The sequence below is a fragment of the Vidua macroura genome, chromosome 7, assembly GCF_024509145.1.
Source record: "Vidua macroura isolate BioBank_ID:100142 chromosome 7, ASM2450914v1, whole genome shotgun sequence".
NCBI lineage: Eukaryota > Metazoa > Chordata > Aves > Passeriformes > Viduidae > Vidua > Vidua macroura.
Window position 1 is genome coordinate 24687803 of NC_071577.1, and position 19450 is coordinate 24707252.

Here is a 19450-nt window from a genome sequence, read left to right on the forward strand (position 1 = left end):
GTGGATGGAGGGTGGAAGATAGAGAGCATTGGGTTGGGGCCATGGCAGGGATGTGCAAGGTCACCAGTGTTCAGCAGTACTTGCTGAGGGTGGTCCTTGGCATCTGCAATAGCCAGCAGGACCCCAGCACCCCTGAGCTGGGGCTGCTCTTGGGGCTTCACACACAACCATTGTCCCGCTCAGCATCAGCTCTGCCCTCCCCAAAATGGTGCAACTCACATCTGAACAAACCCACTTGTGCTGGGGATTGCAAACCAGAGCCACTCTCACTCCTGCCAATGTGAGGAATGCACTGTGCTGCCACCTCCTGCCATCGTTACCTGCCCCACAACCCCCAAACCCCTTCTCACGGGGAAGAGGAAACAAGGTTTTCACAATTTGTTTTAATGACGTTTGAGTGTCTGAAAAGCAGACACGGAAGCCCCTGCAAGGACTTTCAGGCACACAAGGGAAAGGGGAAACTTTGCCACTGGCTCTTGTTCACAGTTTTGTTGTAGAAATGGTTTTAGCTAGCAGTTTCCTTAACTTCCCAGCCATACGGCCATGTGAATGGGTGCCAGTGGTATCTGACAACAGAGGTGTGCCAGTCCCTCCTGGCTGCAGAGAACAAAAATAACTGGAGAAGATAACTTGAGTGTACTTGAACCCAGGTGGCAGAAACAGAAACCCAAACAGTTTGCTTAAACAATACAGTTGTTTGAAATAATAAGGTTGATAATTTTGGGAAAGGACCTTCTATTTTTAAGTTTCTGGACAGGCTTACTTTTGTAAAAATAAACCCCTTCTCATATAGCAAAAAGGGAGAAACTTCTGGTAGGAGTGCAGTCCTGGTCTGGCATAAGCGAGTCCCCTATCAGGGAGCAAGTGAACACTTGCCCCATCCCAGAGCACCCCCTGGAGAACTGGTGGCCTGCAGACACCCAGGGTATTCTCCCCAGCCCCAGCACAGGAGCATCCCTTGAATCTGCAGGCAGCCTCTCAGGTACTCCCCCTGCACTGCAGCAGTATTTTGTGACCAAGCAGGCTCCTGGTGTGCCAGCACTCAGCAGCCTCTCTCTCCTCCTCTGGTTTGACTAAAGTGTGGGTACCCCATGGAGCGCACCCCTTGCAGCCCCTTTACTCCTCCTGCCTCAGCCCATCCCTGCTGCCCTCCTCTCCATCTGTCTCTCCTTTGGCAGAGCAACCAGAACTGACTCCGAGCTGGACAGACGTCCCACTCTTCGAGCAGCACACCAGGCTTTGGTAGAACTGATTGCTGACTGAGTCCATATGTGTGACCCAAACCAGAGCCTCCACAGCAATCCTGCCTACACTGCATCCTGGTGCAGTGGGATTTCCAGCACACCCACGGCCCAGGACCATGGGGATGAGCTGTGATCCTGGTCAACTCTCCTTCATCACTGTGGCCACCCATGGAGGCCCTCTACTCTGCCCTCAAAGGGGAGATCAGCACCTTCATGAGGTACATGCAGCAGTGCCAGAACTTTGACCTGCACAGTCTGTACCACGTGCTGCTGCTGGTGCTGCCACTGAGCCCCTCGGGGCGAGTGGAGAGCTGGCAGCACCTGTAGAAGCTTGCCCACTGCCAGCCTGGCTCGGCCAGCCCTGACATGGCCAGCAGCTATGTGGACTGGCTGGCCTCCTACCCGAGCACCTGAGCACACTGAAGGAGAGGTTCAGTGCCAGGGTGGTGGTCCCTCTCTGTGAGAACTTATACAAGCATGAGGAGCCTGCCCTACCCAGCAGTCCCCACTGGCATCCATCCCCTGCCTGGCTGCACAGCTCTTTGCCCCCTGGTGTAACTGGGGACTGCTGCTGCAGGGGGGACCCTCAGCCAGAGGGTCTTCAGCCTCCAGAGTTTGCATGATCTGTGTGGCTTTGCTGATGTAGGGCCCTTTGTGAAGGTCTTGAAGCTGGTCCCTGATGTCTTTCACCAAAGCTTGGCCACAGCAGATCTTTCCCAGAAGTGGGTCTCTCTTCACCACAACAGGTACAGCCGCTTCCTGCCACCATCAGCATCACCATCACCATCACTGCCACTGCAGCCACCAGCATGGTGCAGAGCAAGGTTGGCTCCCGGCACTGTACAGCCCCCTCCATGTAGTAGGGCCCTCCACCAGCCCAACTCTCCCCTGGGCTTGCCCAACCCCATGATCCCAGTGCAGCCTGTAGGCACAGGCAGCAGTGCTGGGGTGCTGCAAGCCCAGCTGCAGGAGAGCCAGGCGGAGCTGCTGGCCCTGCTGCACCGCAGGGAGCAGTGACCACCCTTCGTGCCCAGCCCCATCGTGTTTCCCAGCGCATCCGCCCCCTGTGGCTGCAGCAGCAGGCGAGAGGCCAGGGCTGGCCCGGCCCTGGCAGAGCTCAGGTATGGAGGCTCACCAGAGTGAGGCTGCCCTGGCTGAAGAGCAGCAGAAGAGCTAGAGGAATACCACCACAGAATCCCAGAGGCTGACTGGCTGCTGGAGCTAGAGGTCAGGCCCATCCTCATCCGGAGAATTGATGCAGTAAGGGGCACATGTAGCTCTGCTTGCGCTCCCTGGTCTGCATACAGGGTGGGTGGGGGCACTGCTGCAGTCCAGGGTGCTGCACAGAAAGGGCTGAACATCCAGGTGGAGACGTGACTCTTGTGGGACTGGGTACAGCCATAATCTCTCCAGCCCAAACCAATGACCTGCTGGTTTGGACATTCAGATGTGAGGAAGGACAGCTCCTCAGGAGTGGGGAATGGGAGAGGGAGTGTTTCCTAACATGGCAGAGCAGCCTCTGGGTCATGGATACAACCATCCAGCCCAACTGAATGCTCAGGAGAAAGGCACCCAAACTGCTTCCTCTCCTGCAGGTTCTGCAGTGCTGCTAGGCCCTGGAGAGGGTGCTGTGAGGCCAGGCACTGCCTGCCCCACAGCACACCCAGCTCAGAAACAGGATGGGCATCACCTGTGTACCTGGGTAGGCTCAGCCCTCTACCTCTGCCTCAGCAGCCAGCCCCTGGAGCAGCCAGTGACTGACCATGGGCGGTAGGACTTCCACCTACTCCCAGCAGCAGCACCCTGGAGAGCAAGACTGGAGGACATCCAACCCATCACCATGGGCTGCAGGCAGCCAGCAGTTCACAGGGACCTGGCTCAGTTCTTGCCTGGGAAGAAAGCATGGAAAGAATGCGTTTATTAGATGTTTCTTCTGTGCTCAGGCCGTGGGCCTGTCATTCGGCATTTGGCTACAGACTGCACAAGGAGATGGGCACTGAATGCTGCCAAGCACACAGGCACAAGCATGGACATGTATACAGATGCAAGCAGGCAAGAAAATGTGTTTCTTGTGGTTCATGTGGTTAAACATGGGGCTCAGCCTCCTGTTTCCAGCAGCCAGTGTGGAGGCTGAGTCCACAGTAACCAGTCTGCTCAATGACAGTGACAAAAAGCCCGCCTCCATTGTGCTAGTGAGTAACATGGTGACAGTTCTTGCTCCAGCTGGGGTTTGCTACCTTGCTGGCTGTGGTGGGCAAGAGTTTTGTGCTGGGGAATTTCAATCCATTTAATTTATTGCCATTGGTGATAAAACCAGAAGTGTAGAGCCGGAGGCACAGTTCCTGTGAAGAGTTTATTGGTGTAGCTGTTTCCACTATAGTCAGAGGAGTCACAATGCACAGAAACAACAGGCCTCCTACACTACACAGGGAGGACAGGACACACATGGCCACAGACACACAGAGACACTCGTCTCTCCGCCCCGGGCCCTGTAGGGGGCCAGGCTGTGGGCAGGACCTACTGTGGGAGAGGCTTCTTTCTCTGATGGGATATTTCTACAGCCTCCCGAGGAAGGTAGTGGACCCTCCTGGTAATGAAGCATCCGCCATCTCTCGCAGGAGCCAGGCTGGTAAGTGGGAATGAGGGCAGCATCTTCTCCCAAATCCAATGATGAAGTGAGTATCCCAGCTTCCTCCGGAAGAACAGTCCAGCTCTGAACAGACCATCAGGAAGAGGCTGGGCTTTCTCTTCTGGCACTAACCTTGGAGTTTCCAGGGGCAGCAAGGGCACCATCAAACAGTTTCTGGGCCAGCTTTGAACAAAGGCTGCCAGCTCAGGGACACACTGGGGAACAGCTCTGCCAGGTGGAAAGGTGTGATGCACAGCAAGTTCTACCTGAACACAAGGAAGGACTTTACTGTGCAGTGACTGAGCACTGGAACAGGTTGCCCAGAAAGATTGTGGAGTGTCCCTCACTGGAGATATTGCAGAACAGTCTGGATACAATCCTGTGCCATGTGCTCTAGGATGACTCTGCTTGGGCAGGGAGGTTGGACCAGATGATCCACTGTGGCCTCTTCCAACCTGACCCATCCTGTGATTCTGTGGAGCTGCCCAGAGGCGATGGGGGCTGAGTGCTGGGCACCCTGAGTGCTGCTCCTTCCCACCTGGAGGGCACCGCTGGATGTGAAAGATGATTTCAGTATGGCAGCAAAACAGGGGCTGGGGTTTCAGTGACTTCCTTGTAGGCTTGCAAGGAGCCAGACTCAGTGGATCACTGCACAGGGAAAGGGAGGGGACCCAAAGGACTGTTTTATGCTCCAGCACCACATTTCTTGTATAGCTTCTTAAATATGGTTTGTTCTCAGAGACAGGAATGTGGGGATCAGGAACAGGGATACAGCCCTGTGATGAGTGTTTACTCCTGCAACCTCTGTGGAGGTGCAGAATGGCAGAGGACTCCTCTTAGTTCCTGTAAGAGGGCAAGCATTCAAGCCTTCAGGATACCTGCTTGTCTCCAGCCTTCCCTCCCTGTGCAGTTTGCCTTTGGAAATAAGGCTGGGAAAACTGAGAGGGAGGGGAGCCAAACAGCCTCTTCCATGTCAAGCAAGAGCTGAAAACAGTCATGTGGGAAGGTGACTGGACAGAAAACGGTCCGGAGGACTGGGCTAGGGTGCCAGTCCCTCTTTGCCTGTCTGCCAGGCTGCAGCAGCCCCATGGGCCACTAGCTGTGGCAGAGGCCTGGTGCAAGCACTCCTAGAAGGGGGCAGAGAGAGCAGGAGCAAGGCATCTGCCAGCTGAGTAAGGAGATTGCTGGCCTGGGAGAAGAGGCAGCTTCTAGCCCATTCCTGTGAGTGCTCAGTGTCACGTGCTGAGATACCCAAGCTACCCAAGCGTCATGGTAGTGGAGGGGAATGCAGTGGCACCAGCTGGCATGGTTCCCCTTCACCGCCTGGAGACCAGGCACAGGCTGCCTCCAGCAGGGAGGGGACAGACCCCTGACCCAGGGGCACTCAAGACCCACACAGCTTTGGGATGTGAGAGGCATCTCTCAGCCCACCAGGTCCAAGAGGAGAGAGACTCACAGCCTCTGCTGAGCGAGCGATGGGGCAGCCAGAGCCAGGGCTGCATCCTGCAGGGCTATGGAATGGCCATTCATTGGTCCAGGCAAGAGACAGTGTGACTCACGGCAAGTCTCCAGTCAGTTCTTGGGAGGGGTGAGCAGGCATGAGCCACCTGTCTCACGAGCAGGGAGGGCAGCTCCCGGCTCACACAGGCATGTGCAGCTCGTTGTACTCGTCCCGGCCATCCTCGTCGAAATTTGGCTCCGCATCCTCCGAGTCCAACTGAGAAGAGGTAGAGACCAGGCTATGAAGGCCACAGCTGCCCCCACTGTGGGGTCAAGCCTGGCACAGAGGGATCAGCACACAGCAACCCAATCAGCTGAGCTGTGCTGGGAAAAGCAAAGCTCGTGCTCCTTCCCCTCCCAACAGGCTCCTTTAAACCCTCATGCCCATCCATGTGTCCCCAGCCCAATGCCCTTTCTATTCTAATGCCTGGGGCTTTGGTCCAGCACTGCAGCTCCTTCCTCTCCCCCTGGTGGCAGCACTCAATTCTGGGTGCTGCTCCAGGCTCTCCAACAAAAGCTCAGGATGTTGACAGCAGCAGAGGAGCTGCCAGCTCTTGAAGAGCTGCCAGCACCCTGGCACTGTGGTTATATGATGAAGTGCCTACAGCCATAGGCTCTGATGTGCTGCTGGGCTGTTCTTGCTGCTGGTTCAGTGGGGAATTGGTGTTTCTTGATTAATGAGGCACAAGATGGAAGGGGAAATCCTTATTCCAGGCCTCTGCCTGGTAGGAACCTGTTTCCTTGGCCCAGGCTGCCCAACCATCTCATACTGCACTCCCAGGGCTACAAGATCCAAGGAAGCCATCCACCCACTTACTCCTATTGAGCAAAGAGCCTCAAGGCTTTACTGGCCCATATCTCCCAGCCTTTCAGGCTGCCAAATCTCCTCAATCTCATTCCAGTGTTGCAAGCTAGACTGAGGACAGCTGTCTGCTCACCGCTTTGAGCTCCCTGTCATGGAAGAAGCGGGGCAGCACGAAGCGTCGCAATGGCACTGTCATGATCAGGACAAAGGGGAAGGCCAGCGATGCCACTGTAGATTTCACCACCCAGAGCAGCACAATGCAGGCCAGTTGAATGCAGGTGAAGAGATTCATTCTCCAGGTCTTCACCTAGTAGGTAAATCCAGTCTAAGAACACATTAACTTTCCACACAGATTAATAAAGACCCAAGTGGCAAAACAAAACTTTTCTGCATAGCATAGTACGAGTAGCTGCTGCTGCAGAGTCTACCTGCCTTTACTCCACAGCCAGGTAGAACTCCCTAACACATCAACCTCTGTGCTACCTGGCAGCATACCCACCTGGCAATGCAGTGTCCCTCAACCCCCTCAAGCAGTGCATCAATCCTACAAATTATCTGTCCATCCATACAATATCCTAGCAATACACTCCTGGGTGAAGTCTACCAGCATTGTACCATCTCTCTGCATGCCTTGCACTTCTCAGCACAAACTTGCAGCCAAGCAGGGTCACCAAGCCAAGTATCACTCTAGCAAAATACCATCCTCCCCTCACCTGCTTCTTCTTCCTCTTCTCCTCATTACCTTTTTCTGTGCAACCTGCCTTTGCTCACCTTGACAACGTAGATGTGGTCAGGGTGGTGCTTGGATGGCATGAAGATCAGGAGCAGGCGCTCGTAGAGCTGGATGCCGGTGAGCGATGTAACCCCCATGTAGAGGAAGATGCCAAAGAGAACAGCCAGGGGGATCTGCCGCAGCATGTTCCCCATCACAATGGACAGACCTGCACAGACAGAGCTCAGGGCATGTGTGTCCACACCAGCCCCTCCACAAGGCACCTCAGCCTCTGTCCCTCTCCCACCTCCTCTGTGCCCTGAGCGCAAGGAAAAGGAAACTCAATATGGGTAGGTGTGGGTGCTCCTGCAGTGAGCAGGCAGAGCATGGACAGGCCCACGGGGCAGGGACACTGCCAGGAGATTGAAGTGCTTGGTCCTGACCTCTCCCCTCCCTTGTTCCCTGAGCAGCGGCTCACCGACAAGGGCAGCAATAAGCACTCCGGTCACACGCTGCTCCTTCACCTCCTCGATCCTGGGCTTCTCCCCGGGTGCGATGGCCTTGCTCATGACGGTCAGGGCATTGACATGGGTGACGGAGCGCACTGTCGCCGCCGTCAGCCAGGGCAGCCCGAAGAGAGCGCAAAGCCCCCCCATAGTGCCAATGAGCAGAAGGTCCAGGTGGAAGCCAGAGCCTTTCAGCAACTTCCTCTCCTTCTTACTAACAATCAGCCTGAAAGAAAATAGAGCCTGGATCAGTGCAAGGCCCAGGTCAGTGTCTAGGGACAGCACTGCAGCTGGGGACAACACTCGCTCTCTGGAGACAGCACACATGGGGATAACAAGAAGATGGCTGAGGAGGGGGATGGTGGCTGTCAGCCTCAGGTTAGCAGTTTCCTCCTGTGCTTGGCTAAGGCAGGTCTCCACTACACCATATGCCAAGAGGGGAGCCAAAAGATGATGGGAGAAGCCAAGGTTCAGTCTGAAATGCCTAGGATCCTGCTCTTGCTGTTCCTCTGGGATGTCCGTTGCATCTCCAAGTGAACCAGCAGCCATCCTGGCCTTGCCTGTCTAGGGGATAGCAGTGGTTGAGGTTGGAGGGGGAGGTACTCACGTAGTGATCTGTGTCTCCATGAAGATAAGAATGAAGACCAGGAGGGCAGGGATGGCAGAGGCAAACATCATCCACAGCGGAAAGGTCCCACTACTGCCCATGGGGTGGATGAACCAGCCACGCTTGTGAGGGGATGTGACCGACAGGCCGGAGGGGACATTCAGCTTCTGGTGGTGTAGTTGCAAAACCCAGCAGTTACTCATTCATACAAACAAGCCCACAGCCTCACACAGCTTTGATCCCCCTGCTCTCCCTGTTCTGAACGCCTCAGATGATGGGTTAAGCCACCCTGAACTGAGCAGGACTTCCTCATGGATAATCCCCTTCAGTATAAAAAACCCCATGTTCCCTAACATAGGCCTGTGTCATTTCCTTTCAGCTACTTAAATTCCCTTCATTTTTTCCAAGAAATCAAGGAAATATCTTCCCTCAGGAACCTTGCTCCCATGTCAGTCCTTGCAGACCATGGTTAAAAAGCTCCTTGACCTCTGCTTGGACAAATTAAGTGTTCTGAACTGCCTACTATTTTCTGAGGTGGCTTTCCAGACTTCCCAAGGCTTTTCTGAGACATTTTATAGCATTGTTTTTGCAGTGCAAACCCCAGAAGTGGCCACATTCTGTGGAAATGACCTCACCCTGACCATGTTCAGAGGAAATATCATGTTTGTGCTCCCATCAGACCACACAGACTTCTTGCTGTACATCATCCTAACCCTGCGTTCATCAGCATTTGAACCCATGGCTCTGTGCTGCTCTACAGCAATTTCTGCTATCTGCACTGCAGGCAGAGTTTATGATTTGCATTTATGTTAATCAGCATAAGTATGAATAATATTTCTGGAATGTTTGTCCTTGAGTTAAGCTGTGTAACTAAGTAGCATTTTCTCGGAAAGCTTTGTACATATGCTGAGTTAATACTAAAATGATAATGCTTTTGATATTAACTGTAGAAGTATAGAAGGGTATGAAAAGAATGTAACAAAGTGCATGATTTTACTAACGTCTGATAGACTGAAATTTTTCATTGAAATTCAAATGAATAAAAATGCATTTGGATTCCACCAAGCCTTGGGCTGTTTTGATAAAAAGCTTGCATGACGAACAGGAAATACTTTTCACCCTTTTCCCAATCTTAGCAAAAAAAAAAAAAAAAAACCAACCAAAAAAAACAACAAAAACCAAACAAAAAAAAAAAAAAAAAAAAAAAAAAAAAAACAAAACAAACAAACAAACCAAAAATATATAATTCCATATTTACTAAAAAAGGAGGAAAAATAAAACCTGTGAGATATGTTTGTTTGATAACATTAAGTTATCAAAAAGAGAATAAGTACAATGAGTACGAAACTCATGACAAATACCCCATTGAAACCATTCTACATGCCACCTTCTTCATTGTGCATAAACAGTTTATATCTTGTTGATTGACTGCAAATGTTTAGAGTTGCAAAGAAGGAAAGAACTGCACTGAATCTCCCTAAAGCCCTTAAACCCTCCCCTACTAATAGCTAGAAGACCAGAAGGATAACAGGGCACTCCAGTCCCTGTAGCTCTGGCCTCAGCCTCAGCAAGATCCTTGGAGCTTCCCTTCAGCGTGGGAGTGAGGATGAGGGGAATATTTCTGTTTGCTTTGTGCTGTTATGACTAAAGAGGCAGGAAATACAAATTCCCCTTTGCACAAGAGCAGGTCAGTGCCACAGAGATCACTGCTGGACTGCAGGAGAGGCTCTGAGGGCAGTGCTGGCACCCACCTGTGTGTATGTGTCAGTGATGGTGTAATCCACCAGCACCATGACCAGGATGGAGATGGGGATCCCAAAGTCTCCGATGATCCGCCGCGCCTGCAGAACACAGACCTGTCATTAGCAAAAGGAACAGGACAGCTCCATGCATGCATAGGGAGCCTATGGCAAAGAGAAGTCCCAGATGGGGCCAAGTACCACTCCAAACCTGAGCACTGCTGATGGGCAGGGCAAGGAAACCCAGCCTTGACCCATGGGGCTGTGCATCCCACTGCCCACATAACATGCTCTTATATGACTGGCTAATTGCTCCTGATGGCCTGTTTAGACAGTGCTCCAGGTATTACACAGATACTCTGCACACAGAGAGATGTCCAAAGAAAAAAAGTTGTAAGCTCTTCTTCTTATATTTTAGTTTAACAGACTTGTATCCAGTCCAATGAGCTTTCCCAAGGTCCAGAGGACTTTCCAGCAGCCTCACTGGAGCAGGACAGTGCAGATACCATCATCAACAGTCAGCTCTTGTCTGCACCCTAGGGTGGGCTACCATCCCTCCTGCAAGGTATTTAAAGGGTTTCTGGTGTTTCTTTGGGGGACGTCCAAGTGTTCTGGAGAATAAAGATCTGTAGCTAGAAGCATTATCTGTTTGGTGTGTCCCTTGTCCTTAACATGTGAATCCCACAAACTTCTCACCTTTCCTCCTAAGAAGCGGCTGTTCTTGAACTTGCGCATAAAGAAGGCAATGAAGAAAGTGCCTAGCATGAGGATGAGGGACAGCAGAGCAGTGTTGGGCTGCATCCTGGTTCCCAGTGACATCGCATCCGTAGAGAGCACGCTGGCATTCAGGCTGCTCTGCACGTTTGGTGGGTAGAACTTCAGCAAAGGGTGTTCTGCAAACACCTGAGCAGGGGAGAGAAGCAGCAGACAAGTTACCTCAAGGAGGGTCAGGGGGCACTGTCACTACTGAGGGCAGGGGGAAGCGGAGGCGTCCTGCTCTGTGGAGAGGTGAGGGCAGTAGATGGTGGGCACGGACAATCCCAGCATCCGTCACCTCGCCTCGCAACCTACCCAGCTGGAGAGGGCTGGGGAGAGAAAAGTGACCCCTCTTTAATGCCTCCTGCAGGAAGAGAAGGGGAGAGAGACATTAGGGGTCTTCCTGCCACTCTCTGTGGTGGCACAGGAGCCAGCTGGGCTGAGGCATGAGACCATCAAAGAACTGCTCTGCAGAATGTCTAGGAAAGTTGTGGCTGAGCTGGCCCTGTTCCCTCGCCTCCTGTGTGCTAAAGCAGCAGGTTCCTAAGGGATTAAGAGATGCAGCAGCCCATCTCCCCAGGGAAGGTTCACCTTGTAGAGTTTGTAGAAGGTCTCATAGATAAAGATGAGGGAGATGAGGAAAGCAAAGATCTCCTGGGTGAAGGGCGAGATGTAGCGCACCAAGAAGCTTCCTTCTGCTGCCACGATAATGAAGATGAAGACGATGAGCCACAAACCAATCCACACTCTGCCTGTCAGATACTCAATGCCTTGTGTCTGGCAGAACTGAAATGGAAAGGGGAAGGAGTTACTCATGGCTCCTCAGGCTGCCTCCTGCATCTACTCCCCATTAAGATCAAAGACTGTCCTGGAAAAAAGCATCTACATCTGCTTGGGCACCCAGCACAGAATCAGTGAATTCATGGCTAGAATCACAGGTAAATTTGCATACTTTGCATTAACACCTGAGAGCTCACACCAAGCAGGTCTTTCCCGCTCCAGTCTTTGTAACAGTACCTCCTTCATGCTCTGCTGAAGCCAGCCCATGCATAACACTCCCCATCCCACCCATATGGAGGTGCCATTGCTCAAACACAGCTCTCCATTGTTCCATGCACTCAACAGCACAAGCCTGTTCCCTACAAAGGAGAGCCTGAGCATCCTACTACATCCCACTGCATAAAGGCCACAATCTCACACAGCACCCTGTGTACAGACACTTGTATGTGTGTGGAAAAAAGCCTCCAGGCTGCCACCACAGAGGAGACCATCTCCACTGCCTCTTCTCATCTACACACACCAACTATTTCAAGGACAAATCATACCCCTCCCTTTGCAGCCTTCCTCAGTACCACCACAGGCAGAGGTACTCCTCTGTTCACAGTGACTGGACAAAGCAAAAGTGGTCAGTGAGAAGTGCAGTCACAGGAGAGCAGAGAAATTCCCACTCTGCAATAGCATCAGCAGCTCCAAACTCTTGACAAGGTGAAAATCCAGCTGTAGAAAAAACTATGCTTTTTCAAAGACACAGATATGCTGGGAGCCAGAGAAAAGGAGAAGAATTAGATCCACTGCTTGAAGGTACAGTGATACAGGGATGCTTTCAAAAGCAAAGAGGTCATGCTACTTGAGAAAGAAACATATCCATCCTGGCTGGCCAGGATACCTCTCCACACACCCTTGGGCTCATCCTTAGAGGTGGGAATAATACATGTGGCACATCCCATACGGGTGGTACACTGAATGTTATTGAGCTCCCATAAAAGGAAACCTGGACACAGATAAAAGTGATTAAATGGTCTTCAAAGGAAGCCCCAAGAACAATAAAGTTTTAGGATGCAGCTACAAGTGCTCATTATGCCAATGAGCTGCAGCACAGGGCTGGGGGACAGTGCTCTCCTCACAGTCAGCATGTAGAGTGCTGCTATCAGTGTCACACCTCAAGGGAAAATAGATACAGCAATGAGAGGTAGAAGTCCCTGTAGTGGGACCTGCAAAGCGTCAGCAGAGCCAAGGGCAGCCCTGGCTGAGCTGAGAGCAGCCTGGAAGGACTCAAAAGAGTTCACAGTAATAAAGACCTTTTGTAGAGCTGAGAAATGCCAGCTGCCCTCTCCAGAGCAAGGACAGAGTGAGCAGGTGCCAAGCACAGACACTGCCTCACGTGTACCTTGTAAAAAGCTTCTTCAAACACCAGCAGAGGCCCTGAGAAGCCAATAACCAGGAGTGGCTGGGCTCCAAGCAGGGAGAAGAGGATGCCTAAAATCGAGGTGGAGATTATCAGCTCGGAGACCCCCATGAGACCCTCAGTTTTCTCTCCTGGGAAAGAGAACAATGTATGAGTGTTATAGCCTGGACATAGGCACCATCACCACAGACAGGCAGGCTGCACAGCTCCAGACAGAGGAAGCAGGTCCCCATGCCATCAGTCAGAGGTGCCCTGTGTTAGGCAGGGAGCACGGAGGGAGCCCAGGCAGCTGAGGCTGGAGAGGCCAAATGGCAGGGAGGGAACAAGGCAGCAGCTGAGGCACAGCACTACCACTCTCCCTGAGAGAACAGCACCAAAGCCCACCCCAGAACAGCATCACACAGACACAGCCAGTGTCCCAGAGTGCAAAGAGCAGACCAGAAAGCAGGCCCATTACCTAGGAGTCCCCCGAAGGTGATGGCAGGAGAGAGAGCAGCAAAGTAGATGAAGAGAACGGCTGCGAGACACTGGCTGTGCAAGGCATCTCTGATGTCACTGAGGTATTTGGGGTACCTGCGCTTTATGTCCCGAACCAGACCTCCAAAAAATATCCCAGTTCGCTTCAAAGGGTCATCCTCAGCTTCCTCCTCTTCTTCCTCAGCTTTCACTTCACACAGCTCTGGAGGTGCATGGAGGACAAGGCTTCAGCAAGGACCACAGCTGAGCCCTTGGGCTGTCCCTCTCCCCAATATCTCATAGAGCAGCACTAGCCTGGCGGGCCCTCTGCAACAGCACATCCCACTGCCTCCACCTGTCCCCAGCCACCAGAGCTGTCCACAGTCACTGTCCTGCTTGCCTTGCCCCGTTCCCCACTCCCCACTGCAGGAGCCAGGCCCTGCTCACCCTTCTGCCAGGCTCTGGGAGGGGAGGGCCCATTGGTGCACACAGGGCACTAGGCACAAACTTGCCCAAATGTGAATGGAGAGACCTTTGGCTTCCTGAGCAGTGCCCTCCTTCATGGACTTCTGCTCCCTCTCCTTCCTCTTCTTCAGCAGCAATTTCTGGAAGGTGGCAATGGATTTGAGCAAGTCTTTCCCCTCCACCTCTGATGGGGGGATGACAATGCTGCAGTCCAAGAACTCGTTGATTGCATTGAGGAGGTCTTGACGATCATCTGCCATGTATGCAGCCTCATGGAAGTGCTGGAAGGGGCAGGGGAAAAAGAGAGAGGGAGAAGGCTCAGACCAAGACTAGACCCAGCTACTACAGCCTGGAAAGACAATGCTTCAAGCTGTGACTTTTAGAGTAACATTCTCCCCCTCCATTCACTACTCATCTCCCTACTGCCACTCTGTGACCCACACTCCTGAATCCCACCTCCTGTTTTGAGGGAGAAGCTGGTAGAGCCCTAAAGCATCACACTTATAAAGCACAAGAACCATGAACTGAGCAGGGAGCATAAGAGACTTTTGGGAATCTCCACATGGTAGACAGAAAGAGAGCAAGAAAATAGGTATCTACAACATGAGGGAAGCCATGCAAAGGAAACTAGGCAGAAAAGGGGAGATATTTCTGATAGCAAGAGCAGATTAGCAAGGAAGGACTAAGGAGACCAGGCAGGGAAGTGCTGGCAAACAGGTGGAAGTGCTGCACTGCCTCTGGAACATGCCTCCAGAGAAAAGGCTGGAGGATGATGAATGAGTGAACAGCCTGTAAAGGAGGTAGGGGACAGCTACGGTCCCTGCAGCACACAGACTCCCTGGAGCCACAGCTTCAATGTAAATGATACTGTACTCTCTCCACGGCGCCAGGACTGTGTAACCTTGCTGTGGCCAGCCCTGGCTGCAGCAGCTGGTTCTGCTCTTCCAGCAAGAGAACCAGAGACTCAAATGAATGAGGTTAGCCCACAAACACAGCACTGAAGCTGGAATGGCACCTCACCTCTTCTGGCTAAAAACACATCCTCAGCTGAGCCCCACACAACTTCAGGGAAGGAATCTTTCAGTCTTGCTGCCTCTAATGCACTTTTCCTTATTAAGCCTTTTAGTCCCCAATTCAGTGAAAGCTGTGCAATAGTGGCAGTACAGGAAGGTTTGTTACTTTGCTTACAGTTACGTGGCACCTGCAGGAAGGACCTGTGAACCTCTGATCCTCTTGTGCTGGATGTATGCAGCAGATGCTCAGATTGTCTTTCCTTTGCATTTAATTCCTTACCAAGGTAATCAATTTCACTGCCATCTAGTCAGATGGGGCACTTCTAGCAGTGTACTTGCTTGGCAGAGAAACTTTCCTGCCTCCTCATCTCTCCTGTATGGATGTGCTCCTCTGCATGAATGTCCCAGCCATGGGACTCAGCTAAAAAGCTTCATCCAAACACCTGAAAACAGTCCCCAGGAACTGCTGGGTTTTTTGTTAGTGTGGTCCAGGCCAGGTGCCAAGGTCAAAGGCATCACTCAGCATCCCCACCTCTCTGTGAAATGTCGACTGAACATTACTCCTCTAACCCTGGGTCATCTTTTTCTCCTGCTTTTACACATGGTCCCTTTCTTCACCCAGTCTAGCACACTCTGTCCCAGCCAAGTAAGTGTCTGTCCTACTCTTTCCTCTGCACTGGAGCATTCTACCTTGGCCAAGCCAGGCTGATCTTAAAAATCCCAGATGCTCAAACTTGCCTACCCCATCTGAGCCTTTGCACAGCTCTTATCTCAAGACTGTCCTCTAAGAAGCCAGCAAAGCTCCCTCACAGCATCACTGCCCATCAGCTCCTCACCTTGTCAGACATGAGGGTGGAGATTGAGCGGCCAATTTCGTGGTAGTCCATGTTGGCCTGGCTAGGTCCCAGCAGCACAAAGATGAATCTGACAGGAATTGGGACCTCCAAGACAGATTCCAGGAAGACAGCCTCATTTAGTCGGACGAAGGCCATGGTTGGCTGCTCTAGAAACTGCACACAACCTGCCAGGGGGCAATGTTTGGAGCAGAGTTAATCATTGGAGTGAGCTGTACTGGGCTCTCTTTAACAGCAGAGACAGGGGTTTTGGAGGTTCCTACAAGCCCTGCAGTCATGTACTTTCTCCAGACCATGGACATAGCACTGAACTTCACACTGAGGACTGCTCCAAGTGCTTCACTGATCATTCAAAAGCAGTGCTACTTTCTTTAGCCTCTCAGCCCATTCTCAATCCCTTACAGATGGGTTCTACTTACATTATAAGGGGCTAAGTTTAAATCAGAAGATTTCTTCCCACTTATCGAAGGAAACCTCTTACATGTTACTTTTATCAAACAAACTTCTAATCTCATCAAAAATGAAATCAGGTTTGCTTGACATGACCTATTTCCCATAAACCTTACTGCTTGGCAATAATTACATTCATATTCTTTAGCTCTTTATTAATTGAATCCCATATTAGCTCTGCCACTATGCTGGCCAAGAAGGATGTCAGGTTAAAGAGCCTATAGGTACTGGTTCACTGTTCTTCCCTTCTTGAGCTATGAGCTTTTTCTGTTACTTTATATGTTCCCTGTATTCCTAAACTTTTTTTTTTTTTCAGAGAAAAGTAAGTCAGGGCTCTAAAGACTCATAGGTGCAAACTGCACATTTTGTTTTACAATGTCTGAATCTCATCAGTGCTTGGCAGTCTCCTCGGTTCCTAACAGATTGGGAAGTACTCCTGCATCCTCCATCCTCCAGCACACCAGCCACTTCCTTCACATACTCAACACAAATGTTTATTGAATACTGGTATTTCACTGGCATTATTACTGATCTTTCTGCCATCTGTGTCCAGAAAAGAGCTGTGTTCTGTGTCAGGCTGGCAAATCTGGGCCTTCTGAGAATCAAAGCAAATCCCAAGACACAGCCTTAGCTCAGAAACAAGCCAATGTTTAGTTATTTGAGTACTCAAAAGTGCACTTATGAACCTGATTTGGCCTCATCGTGATTAAGCATCAGTTTGGTTGAGCTGCCAAGCCTCTTTCCTTGAGCTTTTAATCTACTGGGTAGACAATGACATTTACTTTTCTTGTAGTGTAGTTTGGTTTGCTGAGAAGTTAATGCCAGCAAAGTGCCGAGAGGAATACTCTTGCACTCAGAAGGCACCAAGCCCACTGATGCTCAAGCCTGCCTGCTCACAGCCCTCCTGTACAGAGAAATAGGTCCTATTTCTCTAATAGGTAGTGCTACAGTCAATATCTGAGACCTTGCCACCAGCTAGGCCCTGCTTCTGTCAACTCAAAGCTTGCTGGCACACATAGTCAGCAGCCAAGACTGGCCAGGGACAGGGCCCAGCTGCTGGCAAGGTGTTAAGAGGCCAGACAGAGAGCAGCAATGGTCAAAGGGCAGGCTGATGGCTTGGCCATCAGTCCTTCAGGCACCACTCACCTACTTCTCAGTTGCAAAACCAGACATAATGTGAGCCTGGCAGGACTTCCACCCCTAAGTTGGGCCCCAGCTCCCAGCAGCAGTGTCTATCAACCTCTTTTTTAATTTAGGAAAAGAACTACCCTGGCAGGCCATATATTGGTTATACACAAACAGAACATGAACCATCACCAAAGGAGGGAGTGTACCAGGCTCACTGCCCAGCTGAACATGTATGAGACGACCAAATATCCCTCAGGAGTGAGGGCACAGACCACTGGGGCCACACCAGAATCTGCACTAGTCACTGGGGGACTCTACATGCCACCTCTTACCCACAAGGACCACTGTGGCCTCTGCATCTTCAGGGATTTTCTCCATCAGCTTCAGGTATTTACGATGGCCCTCAGAGTTATGAAGATGAGGGTTTTTCTGCCAGGAAAGAATACAAATAAGTAAGGGTGAAGTCCCCATGCTTTGGTCTCCCTACACAACCTTGCACCCCACTGCACAAATGCAGCTGGGCTTGCCTTGGCTGCACAACCAATGCCTGCTTCACAGCAAGGCACCCTCACAGCAAAGGCCACCCTGCAAGTGCCAGGGCTGCTGCTGCCATTACATGTTCAGGCAGACATCTGCATACAGCGCAAGGCCAAAACTAGGTACCAAAATCATAATGCAGTGACCTGATTTCCAGCACTCCAGGTGATTCAGGGAGCTCAGTCCTTGCATTACAAGGTTTCCCCACAAACGGGCTCAGAGGCAGGCAACACGGCCTGCTGTCAGCCAACAGCTGTCCACAGGAAGAGGAAAAGGACACAGTAACCCCCCCAGGTCACCTTTACCTCCTTGCACTCGGTCTCGTTGGCCTTGGGGTCAGCCATCTCAATGCGTTCTTCCCCCATGAGGGGCACGCATGTGTCTGTGGTGTGGTTGTGATGGTGGTTTCCCACAATGGAGTTCATGCTGGAGCTGGAGTGGTTCCTCGGGAAGAAGCCCTCCTTCTCATCATTGGGATGGCTGAGGGGGAGAGTGGTGGCCATGAGGGGACCTGCCTCCCTTGCCACCTGGGGCTCACAGATAACCCCCGGGCCCTGAGAGCCCACATCCATATCCACCCACCTGTGCTTCAGCAGCAGGGCACGCAGCACGTTGGCTCGATCTTCTGCCCTGATCTGGTCAGAGATGATCATGGTCTCCACCATGAGGTGAGCAATGCCAGGCAGAGTGGTCTGCTCCAAGTCAAGGAGGACGGCACCTGCCAGCATGAGGGGAAGAGCCCTGCTCCTAGAGTGCAACACTCCCCATTGCATTCACACTCTGGGGACACAGCTGTTTCACCAGGAGCCAGGCTTTGATTGGGGTACAGATTCAGCTGAGAAATGCCCAAGTGCCCCATGTCCTTTCTGTAAACCCTTGCCCCAAGAGAACCCAAAAGCTCCAACATGCAGTGGTAATTCTGGTATCTCCTTTAATTTCAGTCTCCCACTCTGACCAAACTTGCCTTTCCACACCACAGATGGGTCCAAGGCCTGCTGGCCAAGGCACAGCTGGGGGTTGCAGCTTCCATGTGCCTGAGACCAGTGAAGCAGAGCGTGGAACCAACACAGGCACCCTTGAGGTAATGCAAGCCCTGCCAAACACGCTGCAGGATGTCTGTCTCCGCAGACCCTACATGAAGCCTGGACGCAGATGCTGCTTCGTGCCACCAGTGAGGAACCTAACAGCAACAGAAGCTATCCAGCAAAACCTGTCCTAGAGACAAACCCTGGTCTGCTCTTCCTCACTCACCGTGGGCAATAGTCTTCCTGAGCTCCAACAGACTGCGGAAGGACAGTGAAGCCACATGGGGTTTCCCCCACCTTGCTGTATCCTCCTCAACATCCTCCTCAAACTTGATCCAGCGGGCTGTCTCCCTCCAGTGCATCTCCTGGTTCTTATCCACCACCAGCTCATTCAGCTCCACAAATACCTAGTGTGGATTACAAGGACATGAGATGCATACAGCTCTACCAGCAGCACACAGAAAGCCTCAGCTCTCTTCACGAGGTACCGCCTGGTCTGATGTGCTACTGGAACAAACCTGCCATAGTTTAACCAGAGGTTTACTACACAGAAGCAGCCAGGATAAATATCACTGACAGCATGGCAGGACCTTCCATCAACACATGAAGCACCAGAAAGCTCCAAGTCACATGGTGTGGGCAGAAAGGAGAGAATGATGCAATGCTGCATCTCTTTCTACCAAACTACTAAAATTTTGTCCTCTGCCTTCTTCTTGGTTTCCCCCTAAATTTCCCACACGTACCAGAGATAGTGATGTTACTGTGCTGCCAACTTCCACAACAACATCATCATTTCTATGACTTTTAATGTCTTTCCTAAGGTCAAAGCTTTGTGGTTT

The 19450-nt window shown here is 51.7% G+C and overlaps 1 protein-coding gene across 2 annotated transcripts in view; it reads right to left on the bottom strand.

Annotated features, from left to right (window-relative positions):
- Nucleotides 1–5421: 5421 nt before the first annotated feature.
- SLC4A3 (solute carrier family 4 member 3) overlaps nucleotides 5422–19450 on the bottom strand; it is a 31995-nt gene continuing 17966 nt past the window's right edge. The window contains exons 8-23 of one of the 2 annotated variants that reach the window (XM_053982468.1): nucleotides 18838–19018; nucleotides 18169–18304; nucleotides 17892–18066; nucleotides 17382–17478; nucleotides 15454–15638; nucleotides 13672–13885; nucleotides 13141–13362; nucleotides 12666–12814; nucleotides 11090–11284; nucleotides 10439–10645; nucleotides 9755–9844; nucleotides 8004–8170; nucleotides 7369–7622; nucleotides 6950–7119; nucleotides 6312–6485; nucleotides 5422–5590 (exon numbers count right to left, since the gene is read on the bottom strand). In XM_053982468.1, the coding sequence (XP_053838443.1) occupies nucleotides 5513–5590; nucleotides 6312–6485; nucleotides 6950–7119; nucleotides 7369–7622; nucleotides 8004–8170; nucleotides 9755–9844; nucleotides 10439–10645; nucleotides 11090–11284; nucleotides 12666–12814; nucleotides 13141–13362; nucleotides 13672–13885; nucleotides 15454–15638; nucleotides 17382–17478; nucleotides 17892–18066; nucleotides 18169–18304; nucleotides 18838–19018 (2694 nt within the window). In that variant the 3' untranslated portion in view covers nucleotides 5422–5512. The remainder of the gene's footprint in view (nucleotides 5591–6311; nucleotides 6486–6949; nucleotides 7120–7368; nucleotides 7623–8003; nucleotides 8171–9754; nucleotides 9845–10438; nucleotides 10646–11089; nucleotides 11285–12665; nucleotides 12815–13140; nucleotides 13363–13671; nucleotides 13886–15453; nucleotides 15639–17381; nucleotides 17479–17891; nucleotides 18067–18168; nucleotides 18305–18837; nucleotides 19019–19450) is intronic. The other variant, XM_053982469.1, reaches the window with a different exon arrangement.